The 14,882-nt window shown below is 52.4% G+C and overlaps 1 protein-coding gene across 1 annotated transcript in view; it reads left to right on the top strand.

Annotated features, from left to right (window-relative positions):
* The window catches only part of setd1ba (SET domain containing 1B, histone lysine methyltransferase a), a 19,000-nt gene extending 4,118 nt beyond the window's left edge, over positions 1 to 14,882 (top strand). The window contains exons 4-20 of the mRNA XM_056588534.1: positions 18 to 166; positions 480 to 578; positions 918 to 1,188; positions 2,111 to 2,232; positions 2,726 to 3,859; positions 5,816 to 6,523; positions 6,964 to 7,137; positions 7,258 to 7,345; positions 8,119 to 8,327; positions 8,486 to 8,567; positions 9,030 to 9,458; positions 10,131 to 11,447; positions 11,915 to 12,081; positions 12,699 to 12,824; positions 13,321 to 13,440; positions 13,680 to 13,817; positions 14,651 to 14,882. Coding sequence (XP_056444509.1) covers positions 18 to 166; positions 480 to 578; positions 918 to 1,188; positions 2,111 to 2,232; positions 2,726 to 3,859; positions 5,816 to 6,523; positions 6,964 to 7,137; positions 7,258 to 7,345; positions 8,119 to 8,327; positions 8,486 to 8,567; positions 9,030 to 9,458; positions 10,131 to 11,447; positions 11,915 to 12,081; positions 12,699 to 12,824; positions 13,321 to 13,440; positions 13,680 to 13,817; positions 14,651 to 14,824 — 5,507 coding nt within the window. The 3' untranslated portion in view covers positions 14,825 to 14,882. The remainder of the gene's footprint in view (positions 1 to 17; positions 167 to 479; positions 579 to 917; positions 1,189 to 2,110; positions 2,233 to 2,725; positions 3,860 to 5,815; positions 6,524 to 6,963; positions 7,138 to 7,257; positions 7,346 to 8,118; positions 8,328 to 8,485; positions 8,568 to 9,029; positions 9,459 to 10,130; positions 11,448 to 11,914; positions 12,082 to 12,698; positions 12,825 to 13,320; positions 13,441 to 13,679; positions 13,818 to 14,650) is intronic.

The following is a 14,882-nucleotide window of genomic DNA, read 5'->3' as shown; positions in this document are numbered from 1 at the left end:
GCTGCCTTCTGTTTCAGGTCTGGCGAACGGCATGGATCATCCCGTGTGCAGTTCGGGGGAGAAGCGAAGTCACCATTGGAGGAGTTACAAGTTGATTATTGACCCAGCATTGAAGAAGGGACAACACAAACTATATCGTTACGATGGACAGACCTTCAACATGCCCGTCAGTACGCCGTTTGCATCCGCGTTTCATTGCAACCGTTGCAGAATAACTCCATGCTAGGTTAACGTAGCATTAGTCGCTGTAGTTGGACGCCAAAAATGCCTTGCTGTATCTTCCTTATTATGTGACTTGAGCTACATGGGTATTCGTTTAATGTCGGAATGCTTGTGTATAAGTTACGCAGAACAGTGCTTGGCACAAAAAGTTAGTCTAGCGTGTGCCGGAGTTTTGAATGGAGCGAGAACAATATGACCCCTTCCCCATATAAATTATTATATGTATAGTTATAATATTAACTCTCCCCCGTCTGCAGAATTCTGGGATGCTGCCACTGGAATCAGTCCGGGACCCGAGGATCGGTCGTCTATGGACGAAATACAAAGAAACGGACCTCCCGGTCCCAACGTTTAAGGTAGCTGTATTTTGGCGCATCCGTGCAATGATTTTCCAAGTTTTGTTTTTGTGGCGGGGGGGGGGGGGGGGGCTGTCAAATTATTTCAAGTGAAATAGACAGACACACCCCCCTGCTGATTCTTAAAAAGTGATTGTTGAATACCTGTGAACTGGTAATTGAATGTCAAAAGATGATCAAAAGTATACACTTTCCATCGACATTCATTAATTCAACTATTGATTGTAATTTTTGAGTGAAGGGGACGGTGATTTGCGCCATTGCTCCAATTTCAACTTTTAGTCCTAATAACTTGATGTTGAGATTCCCTATCAATAATCCGATTGATTTATTTTCCAGATCGATGAATGTTACATCGGTCGCGTGCCTCCAAAGGAGGTGACATTTGCGAGGCTGAATGACAACATACGGGAGCCGTTTCTCACCGAGATGTGCAAGAAATACGGTGACCTCGAAGAAGTAGACATTTTATACAATCCCAAAAATAAAAAGCATCTGGGGATCGCCAAAGTTGTTTTTGAGAACGTGAAAGCAGCCAAGCTGGCTGTTCAGACTCTTCACAACACATCTGTCATGGGCAACATTATCCACGTGGAGCTAGACCCGAAAGGTAAACAAGCGTTTCACCATTTCAAAAGCCGATGGTTTTCATTATAGTTTATTAAGTTAATGGTTCAAGTTATGCTTATTATTATAATGGCAGTTGTCGTGGGTTAAGGTTAACATTCGTAACAAGAATTTTTTTAAGTTTTACACTTCCACGTGTGTGTGTGTGTGTGTGTGTGTGTGTGTGTGTGTGTGTGTGTGTGTGTGTGTGTGTGTGTGTGTGTGTGTGTGTGTGTGTGTGTGTGTGTGTGTGTGTCTCTTTATATGAATGCATGATCAAAGCTTGTTTGCTTTCTTGCTTATTGGAAAATTGATGTTTTGATTTCGCTAGCCGTGTCACAGCCATGTAATATAACTTAAACGTGATTGGCGCAAGACTACCGGATTCCAATTGCACACTTGATGAAACTGGTCTTGTATTCACTTTTGTTTACACGACTAGAGAGCCTGTGTCATGAATGTAACATCCCGTAGTGGTTTCTCTTAAAGAGACAGGGTCTGTTTAGGATGCCCTGTGTAATTGCTTGTCTGTAACATGTCTATTAAGATAGCTTTACAAAACTTTGCATGAATGCACTATAGTGACAGCACTAATTGAAACTTTTGCATTGAAGCCAGACAGAATGTTTTCCAATTGATAGTTCCACTTTATGTCTATATCTTCTAAATCATCGTCATTCATCTTTTTTTGTTACTTATCATCTTAATTATTTTAATTTTCTCTAATTATTTATAATGCGTTTTTCACATTCCCTGCACTAATAGGCTAGTATTACGGCTGCATTAAATGATATTATCACAATGTTTCCTGATTACTATTTATTCTACCCTTTGACCTCGCATATAAAAGGTTAAACATAAGATCAATGACAAATTGGCCACACATAACTAACTTTTGAATTTCTCTCTGAAATTATTCAATTTAGGTGAAAATCGTCTTCGGTATTTCCAGCTCCTACTGAACGGCAGCTACACGCCCTTGACACTACCTGTTGGTGTGGAGGATGGCAGCGATGTCTCCCCTCACAGTCTCGCTGAAGCCCTACTGGTAACACTTCTTCTTTTTAACAATGAATACAAAAAATATTTTGCTTAGATGATTGCAAACCAGCTCGACGCTTAAACATGGTTCCGTGGAATGGTCTGTGCATTCTAAGGTGTAGGACTGGCTTTTCAATAATATATATATATATATATTTATTTTTTTTGTGCATATGCTACATTATTTAGGACATGTGCTTCCTCAAATCCAGCACCTGGTTCTTCCTAATGTCTGATTTACTCAGGATTAGTTTTGATAGTATGTTGTACAGTTGAGACAAGCGCCACAACACCTGAGCTGTAACGACTCGGTTGTCCCGTTTTTCATCCTAAAATTGTATCGGCAAAAACAGCCTAGACATTGTTTTTGGCGATGCTTATTGGTCTAATCCCGGTACATAAAGTATTCCTGGGTCTCTTTTGGTACGTGATTGCAACGATCGGTTAGTTGAGCCTCAAGCCAGACTGAGAATCTCTCCCCTCTGGTTCCTCCCCCGCAGAACTGTGAACCGAGTCGCCGGCTGTCGGAGAGCGGAGCCTCGGGGACGACGGGGGGAACAGCGGCCGGCAGCGCCGCCGCCGCCGCCGCCAACAGCAGCAGCACGCCGCTCTCCATGGACACGGCGTACTCCAGCCTGAGGCAGGAGACGCCCCAGTCCCAGGGGACCCCCCACACGCCGCGCCAGTCGGGCACGCCCTTCTCCCAGGACTCCAACTACTCCAGCCGGACGTCCACCCCCGCCTACCAGGCCAGCCGCACGGAGAGCTCCGGCAGGTCGCGCCGCCACGAGAGCAAGTTCCAGGACGCCTACAACCGCCGGCCCGAGAAGCCGCAGTACCGCAGCAACACGTACCGGGTCACCACCCCGTCGTCCTCGGAGCCGGCGTCCTACAAGACGCACCAAGTGACGCCCCCAGAGCCCCCGGCCCCCGCCTCCCCCTTCCCCTACACGCCCCCTCCTCCGCCGGCTGTGGCCAGCTTCAAATCGTCCTACCCCGCCTACCAGGCGCCGCCGCCGCCCGCCTTCCCGCCCGCCAACGAGTCCTCGTTTCACCACCCGGGCCAGCGGGACGGCGAGTACATCCGGCCGCCGCAGCCCCCGCCGGTCGCCCCCACCACGCCGTCCACCGACAAGAACCGGCCGGAGACGCCGCCCCCCGTCCCCCCGCCGGAGCCGGGCCCCCCGCCCAGCACACCGCCGTTGCCGCGGACCCCCGAGCGCCGGCCCTCGCCCGGCAACCCCACGCTGGACGCCGAGCGCAACAGCCTGGACTCCCGCATCGAGATGCTCCTCAAGGAGAAGCGGACGAAGCTGCCCTTCCTGGCGGAGCGCGACTCGGACACGGAGGTGCGGATGGAGGGCAGCCCCATCTCCTCCTCATCCTCCCAGCTGTCCCCCGTGCCCCCGTACACGGGCGCGTCGTCGTGTCAGGCCGGCCCGCGGACCTCGCGGCCCCCCAGCACGGGGCTGGAGGACGTCAGCCCCACGCCGCTGCCCGAGTCGGACGACGAGGAGCCCGTTCTCGGCTCCGCCCCCCTGCTCAAGAGGCCGTGCTCTCCGGTCCCGGAGATGACCAACGACCTGAAGGAGGGCCCCTTTGGGAACCACACCCCCACGGAAAACACAGACCTGGTAAGACGGCATTCAGTGTTTTCACAATGGGCGCTCCATTATGTTGCACAATCAGTTATTTATGTAGGGTTTATTTATTAGGGTGCCACCGCAACCGTCGCTGAAATTCATTGGCCGATATCATCCAAAGGGACAATGTCCTCTCGGTGCATCCCTAATCTCAATGGTAATATTGTGGTTAGTGCGAGCCACTTGAAGACTAGCTAATGTAGCCAACATCATTTGGCCATACGGGCCTGGTACTCTTGTTTACCTACCACAGCTGGAGCCTAGCCATAGTAGCGTAGGGCACAGAGGAAGTGAACAGCCAACTGTTTTTGAACTGTGGCTGAACTGCCAAAATTAGACGCTCTTTCAAAAGTAATGGTTTTGACTTTTCTTTTGCACCCTCAGCAGGTGCTTAGGTGCTATGGACCTGTGCATGGCAAATGCATCACAGGTTTCTGTTGTGTTTACAAAGTGACCGAAGGGTAAATATACCGTGCTGTATATCCTCTTAGTGATGAAATAGGAGCCGTTCTGCTTTTGTGGAATAGGATGCTTTCATTTCCTCTTTCTAACGTATGCAAAAGCACGCCCGCTTGGAGCTAAACACAATCTGTCCGTTGGCCCGAGGCTGCTACACACTTCCTGGTTTGACGGAGGCTGACAGTCGGGCAGGGCCACAGTGGCAGTGTGTCTCCAATTTCACTCTTTTTCTTTAGTATCACAAAAGCAAACCTTTCTTTCACCTATTTAGAGGCCACTCCTGTGCACAACTTGAAGCCTGCTGAAGTTTGGTTCTGCCAGTGTGGTTTAATGTAAGGATTGCCTTGGACAAGACCTAGCCCTAACACCTTGCTCCCATCCACACATTTATAATTCATACATTATCTCATAGTTATTTAATGATGGATGATAATGTTGATGTTGTGCTGTAAGTTGTTGCGTTATGGTTGTTCAATTTTTTTTTTTATATCGCTATGGGACCTCTTGGCCATTGTGTGTGTGTGTGTGTGTGTGTGTGTGTGTGTGTGTGTGTGTGTGTGTGTGTGTGTGTGTGTGTGTGTGTGTGTGTGTGTGTGTGTGTGTGTGTGTGTGTGTGTGTGTGTGTGTGTGTGTGCGCGTGCGCTGATATCATGTGTGATATAATCAAAGGTTGCTTTAAAGTAATTTCATGAGTGAATGTCAATCATTAAATTATAAATATGAATGATATTCTGGCCAAAATGTGATTTGGAACTTCAGCATTTGTGGGCTGTCTCAATATTATCTGAAAAGCTGTTGAGACACTGGACAGATTTGAGAAGGAGTGCGACTACGCTTGCTAAAGGTCAAACATGAGTTCCTTATTCATGAGTATGCTCTTAAATGACAAGATACTATAAACAGTTTTGCCACCAATATTAAACCAGAACCATAATAATAAATTAATAACTTGAAAAAAGCATTTCCCCCCCCAATTCAATTATTTTGTCCTTCAAAGCCGAAGGGCTGTCCCGTCCTCAGGGTAACCAGGGTCTGACCTCACTGTGTCCCGTCCTCAGGGTAACCAGGGTCTGACCTCACTGTGTCTTGTCCTTAGGGTAACCAGGGTCTGACCCTCACTGTGTCTTGTCCCCCAGGGTAACCAGGGTCTGACCCTCACTGTGTCTTGTCCCCCAGGGTAATCATGATCTGACCTCACTGTGTCTTGTCCCCCAGGGTAACCAGGGTCTGACCCTCACTGTGTCTTGTCCTCGGGGTAACCAGGGTCTGACCCTCACTGTGTCTTGTCCCCCAGGGTAACCAGGGTCTGACCCTCACTGTGTCTTGTCCCCCAGGGTAACCAGGGTCTGAGCTCACTGTGTCTTGTCCCCCAGGGTAACCAGGGTCTGAGCTCACTGTGTCTTGTCCTCAGGGTAACCAGGGTCTGACCTCACTGTGTCTTGTCCTCAGGGTAACCAGGGTCTGACCCTCACTGTGTCTTGTCCTCAGGGTAACCACTCCTCGGGGGAGGACATGGAGATCTCCGAGGACGAGATGCCGGGCGGCTCGCCGCTCGACAGCAGCGAGTGCGCGAAGGGCATCGTGGTGAACTCGGCCGTGTCGCCCATGCACCCGGGCCACTCCATGTTCCCCATTCACCAGTCGGCCTTCGCCCTCCAACACGCCCACCTGGCCCTCCCCGGGGCCCACCCGCACCTGGCCGGGGTCCCGCACCACATGCTGCCGCACATGGGCCCCTACCCGCCGGGCATGATGCCCCTGATGCAGATGGACCTGATGAACTGCCTGCCGCAGTGGGGCAGCGTGCACATGTCCTTCCAGATGCAGACCCAGATGCTGAGCCGCATGTCGCAGACGGGCGGCGGGCCCTACCCCTACCCGCACTACATGGGCGGCGGCGCCTCGGTGCCCTTCGGGGGGCCCTACGCCCCCGTCTCCATAGGGGCCACGCCGGCGGGGAGCCCCGGGCAGCCCTGGCCCCAGCCCAGCATCCCCAAGTTCAACCCGGCCGTGCCCCCGCCCGGCTACGAGGACCAGAAGGAGGACCCCCACAAGGCCACGGTGGACGGCGTGCTGCTGGTCATCGTCAAGGAGCTGAAGGCCATCATGAAGAGGGACCTCAACCGCAAGATGGTGGAGGTGGTGGCGTTCCGGGCCTTCGACGACTGGTGGGACAAGAAGGAGCGCTCAGCCAAGGTATGCCGACGGACACACCGCTGACATCCTGCCTAAATTCTCTAACAACTTTTTTTTGTGTTCTCCCTCTCAATTACCATTCTGTAGTCGCGCATTTTGACTAGTGAATTTGCCACGCAAAATAGAATATGTGATTTGAATACTTGCTGATGTAATCTTTTGAATAAGGATATGATCAGCATTGTTATGATGTTGACACAGTTCTTAATACAAACAAAGCTTAAATAGTTTGGAATACGCTTTACAAAATTGCCTATTCTAGAATCAGGTGGTTCTGGCATAGACCCAGGAGGAACTAAACTTGAACATGATACTTAATATGATGTATGATAACACATTAGTTTGGATAGGCGTCAGTACACTCGTACCTTGCACCCTGTGGACCACAGATGCAACCGACCGTAGAACCCGACCGTTTAACAGCCTCTCTCGTTCCCCAGGCGTCCCTGACCCCCGTGAAGGCCGGCGAGGGCAAGGAGGAGGAGAGGCCCAAACCCAAGGAGCCCATCGGCTCCAGCCTGCTGGAGAACTGGAACAAGGGCGAGGCGTTGAGCTACGAGGGCATGGGCATGGGGATCTGCCTGCGGGGGGCCATCCGCCTGCCCTCCTTCAAGGTGAGCCTCGCCCGCTGCCCGCAAAACAAAGGCCCCACCGGGGGGGGGGGGGGGGAGAGGAGTCTGATGTCTGGGTTGCTGATCGGTGGTGTGTGTGTGTGTGTGTCTGGGGGGTGTTAGGTGAAGCGGAAGCCCGATCCCATCGCTTCAGGGGACAACAAGCGCGTGCGGCCGTCCACCCCTGTGGACGACGAGCTGGAGGATGAAGGTGAGCCATGGATTAGTATTATTATTATACAGTATACATACGTTCTGATTAGGTGTGGTTAGGATACCTGTTGGCAATGAGGATTTCTTACGATTCTCTCGGCCACAAGGTTCCCCTTGCTCACTTTTCCCCCACATGTCGGCAACCCTCCAAATCTGGGACTAGCAACCGGTTGGACCAAGTCTCTAGCACGCTCAACGGGCAACTCTTTCTAATTGACAAAAGGCCAAGGCTTAAAGTCCAAGATGATGTGGGTGCTATTGGTCTCCAATGACCATCAGGACCCTAGACTTCTTACCCAACATCTCCTAGGCCAATCATCCAATTCCCAACCAACCAACTGAAATTGGTTCCTCATTAGCTAGGAATAATCAGTATAAAAGGCAAACTACATGAACGTTATGGTTAAATATTTAAATTTGGACCAGCTTTATCAAGCCCCTGTCAACCTGGAACATTCATTACAGATCTGACCATTTTGAAGGTCTGTTTGAGTTTTGTGTTATGCATGAGGCAATTGCCCAGTTGTAATCTATAATCTGGCTACATAAACCTTATTTAATCAATAAAATTACCAGGATTCAGATATTATTCCATATAGTCCCGATCCCTAATGCCGTTGCGGCTCGACAGCACCATCTTGTGGCGCCCTCTCATTTTCAGTAGCAACACCAGTCTAGTCCGTCAGTCAGCTGATCTAATTATGGGTTGTGGAGTGGGCATTGTTTTGACGTCTAAACTCCCCTTCATCACGCTCTCTTGTTTCCGTTCAGACCGGGACAGAGACCCCGCGGAGCTCCCCTCGGAAGACTCCAAGATGGACGCGGAGGGAATCGCGGCAAAGCGGCGGCCCTCCAGACCCCTGAAACTGGACAGCGAGGGCGAGGAGCAGGTGGAGACGTCGGAGAAGGAGGAGTCTCTGTCGGACCGGGAGGAGGACTTGGATGAAGCCAAGGCCACGCAAAGGCTATCGTCAGACAAGGTAGGGTCGAGTGACGTCGACGGCTTTGCAAACGTAAGCGACCGGTTTTGCTCGGTCTCATCCATGCTTTGAACCACCTGACTGAATATATGTGATCAAAGTCGCTCCAAACCGAAGGGATCTGTCACCTTAACGTCACCTCACACTCGTTGTTACAGGAGAGTGCCGAGGAGGAGGAGGAGGAGGACGAAGAGGCCGAGTCGTCCAGTGACAGTGACTCCACAGACTCGTCCGACGACGGTAACCGTGATGTCCCCCAGGGCTCTGCCTTCAGTCCCATTTCGATCATGGTTTACATTTTTGGGCCAAACGATCTCCAAACTAATATAATCTGAGTTGAAACAACAATATTATTATTATATATATTTTTTAAGATATCTTTATTTTATTCATGAAATGTTTTATAGAAATTTCAGAACAGCTGGATACGTACTTTTATTTTCGGTTAGAATCTTTTTGGTCTTTTTTAAGGGTTCTCAGTTGCAACGGGAGAGAGAGGCTGAATAAATGCAGGAGGATTATTATTTTATAAACTCAAAAATAATCGTTTGAATAAACGTGATTTCAATATTGACCAAAATAACCGTGATTATGATTTCCATAATCAAGCAGCCTCGGCGTCCCCCCATTTGTTCCCGTGCGACTCCTTCGTGCGGTGTCCGTCCACCGTCTGACCGCGGCCCTTTCTGTTCCCTCCCACAGAGGTGGAGAGCTCGGCGTCGTCCAAGGCCAGCTACGACTCGTCGGCGGCCAGCGGCGACTCGTCCGAGTACGAGTCGAGCTCGGGCGAGGAGCAGGAGGCCGAGGAGAAGGAGGAGCTGGTGGCCGACGCCGACGACGGGGACAAGGAGCTCCAGGTGCGGTCCTCGTCGTCGTCCTCTTCCTCCTCCTCGTCTTCCTCCTCCGACGAGGAGGCGGCGGTGGCGGAGGTGGAGGTGGTGTCGGAGGCCCGGCGGCCGCGGACCCCCACGGGCCCCTGTCCCGAGGACGACTCCGGCAATGACGCCAGCCCCGCGGAGGAGCTGAGGATCAAGTCTAAACGGAGACCCCCTAGCCCCAAGGACGACGTACCCCCCCCTGGGCCGCCCAGCCCGGACCGCCTCAGGCCACCCTCACCCAAACACATACCAGGTTGGTTTCACTCACCCTCTGTCTCTCTCTAATGCTCTCTGTGTCTCTCTAATGCTCTGTTTGTATCTCGTGTGTGTGTGTGTGTGTGTCATCTCTCCGTCTCACTTTCACTTTCACTCTCTGATTCTCTCTCACTCTCTCCCTGTGTCTCTCTCTCTCTCTGTCTCTGACTCTCTCCCTGTGTCTCTCTCTCTGTCTCTGTCTCTCACTCTCTCCCTGTGTCTCTCTCTCTCTCTGTCTCTGACTCTCTCCCTGTGTCTCTCTCTCTGTCTCTGTCTCTCACTCTCTCCCTGTGTCTCTCTCTCTCTGTCTCTTACTCTCTCCCTGTGTCTGTCTCTCTGTCTCTCTCCGTCTCTGTCCCTCTCTCTCTCTCTCTCTCTGTCCCTCCCTGTGTCTCTCTCCCTGTGTCTCTCTCTCTCTCTCTCCCTCCCTGTGTCTCTCTCCCTGTGTCTCTCTCTCTCTCCCTCCCTGTGTCTCTCTCCCTGTGTCTCTCTCTCTCTCCCTCCCTGTGTCTCTCTCTCTCTCCCTGTGTGGCTCTCTCGCTCTCTCTGTCTCTGTCTCTGTCTCTGTCTCTGTCTCTGTCTCTCAATCTGTCTCTCTCTCTCTCTCTCACTCTGTGTCTCTCTCTCCCCCTGACTCTCTCTCTCTCTGTATTTCCTGTTTGTGTTGCAGCAGAGGCGCCCGATGCGGAGGCCAAAGGCGCCGCTCCGACGCCCAAGTGCCGCCCCCCCCAGGACTACGTCCTCCGACCCCCGACCCCCACGGGCTCCCTCAGCGAGAGCGACAACGACGTTCAAGGCAAGCCTCAGACGGCGGCGGGCACCCCCTGTAGAAAGACCCCCCCGCCCGCCCTAAAGACAGACCCCCCGCCCCCAAAACCCCACCCCGCCGCCCTCATGCACCTCCCCCTCCCGCCCCACCCGGCGCTAGAAGGCCGCCTCCCCCCGCTGCCTCCCCCTCCCCCGGCGGGCCCCGCGCCGCACGACGTCTCCCGCTGGCCCCGCACGTCCACGGACGACGAGGAGTTCCCCCGCACCCCGGGCCGGGACCCCCCGGGGGGCCGCGCCCGAGGCCCGCTCCAGTCGCAGAGCAGCGACGTGGTGCCGGTCACGCCCGGTGGCGACGCCCCGCTGACGGGCGGCAGCCTCCTGCTCAGCTCCCCCCACGTCCTCGGCAGTCCCTTCTCCTACCCCGCCCAGTCCCCCGTCCCGGGCTCGGGGATCCCCCGCACGCCGGGCCGTGACCTCACCTTCACGCCCGTCTTCCCAGAGCCCGCCCCCCTCCACAGGAAGCCCTCGTCGGAGAGCCGGGACGAGCGGCCGCTCTTCAAGGAGCCGCCCTTCACGGCGCCGGCCCCCCTGCCGTCCACCCCGACGCCGCTGCCGCCGCCGCCCGCCCTGTCCACCTCGGCGGAGGACTCGGCCGAGCTCTCGGAGGACCCGCCCCTGGCGGAGGTCCCCGCCACGCCCGACCTCCTGGCCTCCAGCAAGAGGAAGCTCGGCCGGCCCAAGAACAAGAAGTTCCCCTCGGAGCCGATGCCGCCCGCCGAGTCGCCGGACCCCTCGTCCCTCCTGCCGGACCCCCACGCGAGGTCGCTGCTCCCCGACGCGGCGTTGCCCCCGAAGCGCCCCGAGGCGTCGGACCACCGCGGCCTGGACTTCCGGGAAGAGAAGACGGTCAAGGCGGAGGCGTGCCTCGACGACGACGACGGCTTCCCGCCCTACCGGCTGTCGTCGGTGCAGCCGGCGCGGCGGGCGCGGCGCCGCTGGGAGGAGCTGCTGCTGGACAGCCTGTCGCCCGCCGCCACGCCCTCGCGGCCCTGCTTCGCGCTGCGCAGCGACTTCGAGGAGGTGACCATCCTGTACGACATCTGGAACGACGGCATCGACGAGGAGGACATCCGCCTGCTGCAGGTCACCTACGACAAGATGCTGCAGCAGGACGACTGCAACGTGTGGCTGAACGACACGCTGTGGGTCAACCACCCTCATATCCTTCACTGCTCCTCCCGCCGTTTGTGTGTACTCATGAAGGGATGGTTGTTGTTGTTGGCGCCCTCTTCTGGCCATTACGGGGAGGCATTTACCGCATTGTGTATAATGGTGAGAGTTAAAAGGGGATGTTTTCTAATGATGAGAAGCAAATGCATGTTACTTTTATAAGGTGAAACAGAAAAGCAGTAACTCAGTAACTGTCTGAGGTTCTGATGCTATAGCAGGGGTTCGGTGGTTTTAACAACACGACAAAGCCCAAACCCCATTCATGCTTCGTATTTGAAGCTATTCCAGTTCAGGTGTCCTCTCTCGTCAAACGTCAGGGCTGTATGTCCGTCGGCGGGACGATTCCTCGCCGCCGTTCAAACGACAAACCCGCTAGCATTTAGAACCCCCCCCTCAGAAGTTAGCCAGGCGGTGGGTTCTCTGGCGGTTGCGCTGTGGTCCTTAACTCCTCTGCACCTACCAACGTGCCGGCGGTGAAGCGCAAGCGGCGCGACGACGGCATGCGTGACCACTCCACCGGCTGCGCCCGCAGCGAGGGCTACTACAAGATCGAGAGGAAGGACAAGATCAAGTACCTGCAGAGCACGCGGTTGCTGTCGGAGGAGCCCCCCGCCGACACCCAGGTGAGGCCCCGGGGGCATGAGGGGCACGGGGATATGGCTCAGTGCTCATAGGGCCATGCAATTGAGCACATTTTGAACGTTATTACGATTTTTAGGTTGAAACTTTTTTTTTTTTTTCATCATATTTGTTTTATTCATTAAATGTTTCATTGAAATTGCAAAACAGATGGATAAGTATTTGTTCATTGTTTTCGATTGGAACATTTTGTGTATTTTTTTTCAAGGGAAATGTCAAATTTTCGGCTACAAAGTGTTGTTCTGGAGAGAAATGCTGAATGAATGCATCGTGTTTTGAATAATCGTGATTTCAAAATTGACCCAAGTAATCGTGATTATGATTCTTTCCATAAGCGGCCCTAGCGCTTCATCTGTCACAATGCCCTGTGTCAGAGTATACTTTTTCTTTTCATTTTGGATGTTGGAACATTTCTAGTATGTACCTTTGCCATGGATGTTAGCACGGAGAGACTTGATGTTATTCTGGTGTCTCACCTGTATCTGAACCTACTGTTGTCATTGGAGCATCCCTTTTATAGACTTGATCATATGAGCGATTATGACCTAGTGGAGCAGTGAACATGGTACAGCCTCCTCACCCCCGCCCTCTGTCTCCCCAGGGGATGAGCATTCCTGCCCAGGTCCACGTGTCCACCAGATCAGGCTCAGAGCGGCGCTCGGAACAGCGGCGCCTGCTCTCTTCGTTCGCTTGTGACAGCGACCTGCTCAAGTTCAACCAGCTTAAGGTAAAACATGTTAACTCAAATTCAACCAGCTTAAGGTAAAACATGTTAACTCAAATTCAACCAGCTTAAGGTAAAACATGTCAACTCAAATTCAACCAACTTAAGGTAAAACACATGTTTAACTCAAATTCAACCAGTTAAAGTTAAGAAATATATATTCAAATTAAACCGGCTGCAGGTCAACCAAATGTTTTACTCAAATCTAAAACGCTTAAGGTAAAACAAATTGATTCAAATCAACCAGTTTAAGGTAAAACAAATTGATTCAGGTCAACCAAATGTTTTACTCAAATGTAACCAGTGAATGGTAAAACTAATACTGTGCTCCAATCATCCATTCCTCGATTCCATCGTACTGAATTGGTAGAGCATGAATCATCAATACACTCTGGGTGGGAGAGTCAACTATAAGTGCTACTTTACTCATTGGTACTCATATAGTACTTACTACCCTTGAGTGTGCCATACGTCCTCATTTCCCGTCTCTTGTCTCCAGTTCCGCAAGAAGAAGATCCGGTTCTGTCGGTCGGGCATCCACGACTGGGGTCTGTTTGCTCTGGAGCCCATCGCCGCCGACGAGATGGTCATCGAATACGTCGGCCAGAACATCCGACAGGTGGGAAGCGGCTCGGCTGTTGGCCGAGGGGGTCATTTGCTAAACCACCTATTACCCCCACGATCACCAGAACCCTTTTGAAATAAAAAAAAAGAACAGTCCAGAGTGTTCCTGTATGCAACGAAACAACAGTCTCCTCACTCCCTTCACGACACCCCTTTTCACCCCTTAAACACCCCTGTCCCATGGCACTACATGAAGGGCTAACGTGTCTGTGTGTGTGTGTGTGTGTCTCCCAGGTGATCGCGGACATGCGGGAGAAGCGCTATGAGGAAGAGGGGATCGGCAGCAGCTACATGTTCCGCGTGGACCACGACACCATCATCGACGCCACCAAGTGCGGCAACTTCGCCCGCTTCATCAACCACAGCTGCAACGTAAGACCCCACAGCACACGACCGCCACATCCCATGGCCTGGACGACGCGTGGGAGAATAGTGTTGTCTTCCTCTGTGATGTAGAGCTAGACAAATATTGGAGTATGGGGGTTGATACCGATATTGGGGAGTAATATCTGTATCAAGATGTGTGTACATATACATGTATACATATTGTGGTATCCTGGGGCTGGAGCAGCTCCTTGGATATGCTGCTCAACCTCCATCAATGCTTCAGGCCACAGCAACATCGAATTAAAGGTGACATGTTATATCACCAGGTGTGAGTGTGATTAGCTGGTACAAACCGTTTTGAAAATCTGCCTCTTCACATGTGTGGCTGTGTCCACCTAGCTGTATGACGGATAGATGAGCAACGATGAGCAGTCTACCAGCCTACCCAGTCCACTGTGTAGGCTGGTAGACTGCTCTTTCCAGCACACATCTAGGTGGACACTACCACTGGTGATGTCAGAAGAGGCAGATTTTCAAAGCGGCTTGGAACGGCTAATCACACTCGCACCTGGTGGTAGAATATGTCACCTTTTTAAGATCCTGAGCTAAAGGAACCTATGTGAAGGAGCTGTTAACCTTTCATGTGAGAGTGTTTACGTGGATGTGCTCTGTATAAAAATCAACATTCGACCACCACAATAGAGGATTTATAAAAAGGTGATTACGTTTATACAGCAACACCATTTCTAACGGTGCGAGTCGGCAAAAATGTGTACGCCGATAACGATATATATCCGTGACAAGTCAATATCGGCCCATAAAATCGGACCAACCGATATATCTGCAGGTCGTTAACATGACGATGTGTTTCCCCGTAGCCCAACTGCTACGCCAAGGTGATCACGGTGGAGGCCCAGAAGAAGATCGTCATCTACTCGCGGCAGCCCATCAACGTCAACGAGGAGATCACCTACGACTACAAGTTCCCCATAGAGGACGAGAAGATCCCCTGTCTGTGTGGGGCGGAGAACTGCAGGGGAACCCTCAACTGATCCCTCGCTGTCCATTTCTACGGACAAGGACGTCTTGAGAAAGAAAAGAGAGAACCCA

This window comes from Gadus chalcogrammus, chromosome 4, assembly GCF_026213295.1.
Source record: "Gadus chalcogrammus isolate NIFS_2021 chromosome 4, NIFS_Gcha_1.0, whole genome shotgun sequence".
Lineage (NCBI taxonomy): Eukaryota > Metazoa > Chordata > Actinopteri > Gadiformes > Gadidae > Gadus > Gadus chalcogrammus.
The sequence above is the reverse complement of the archived record's forward strand: the minus strand, read 5'-3'. Positions and strand labels throughout refer to the sequence as shown.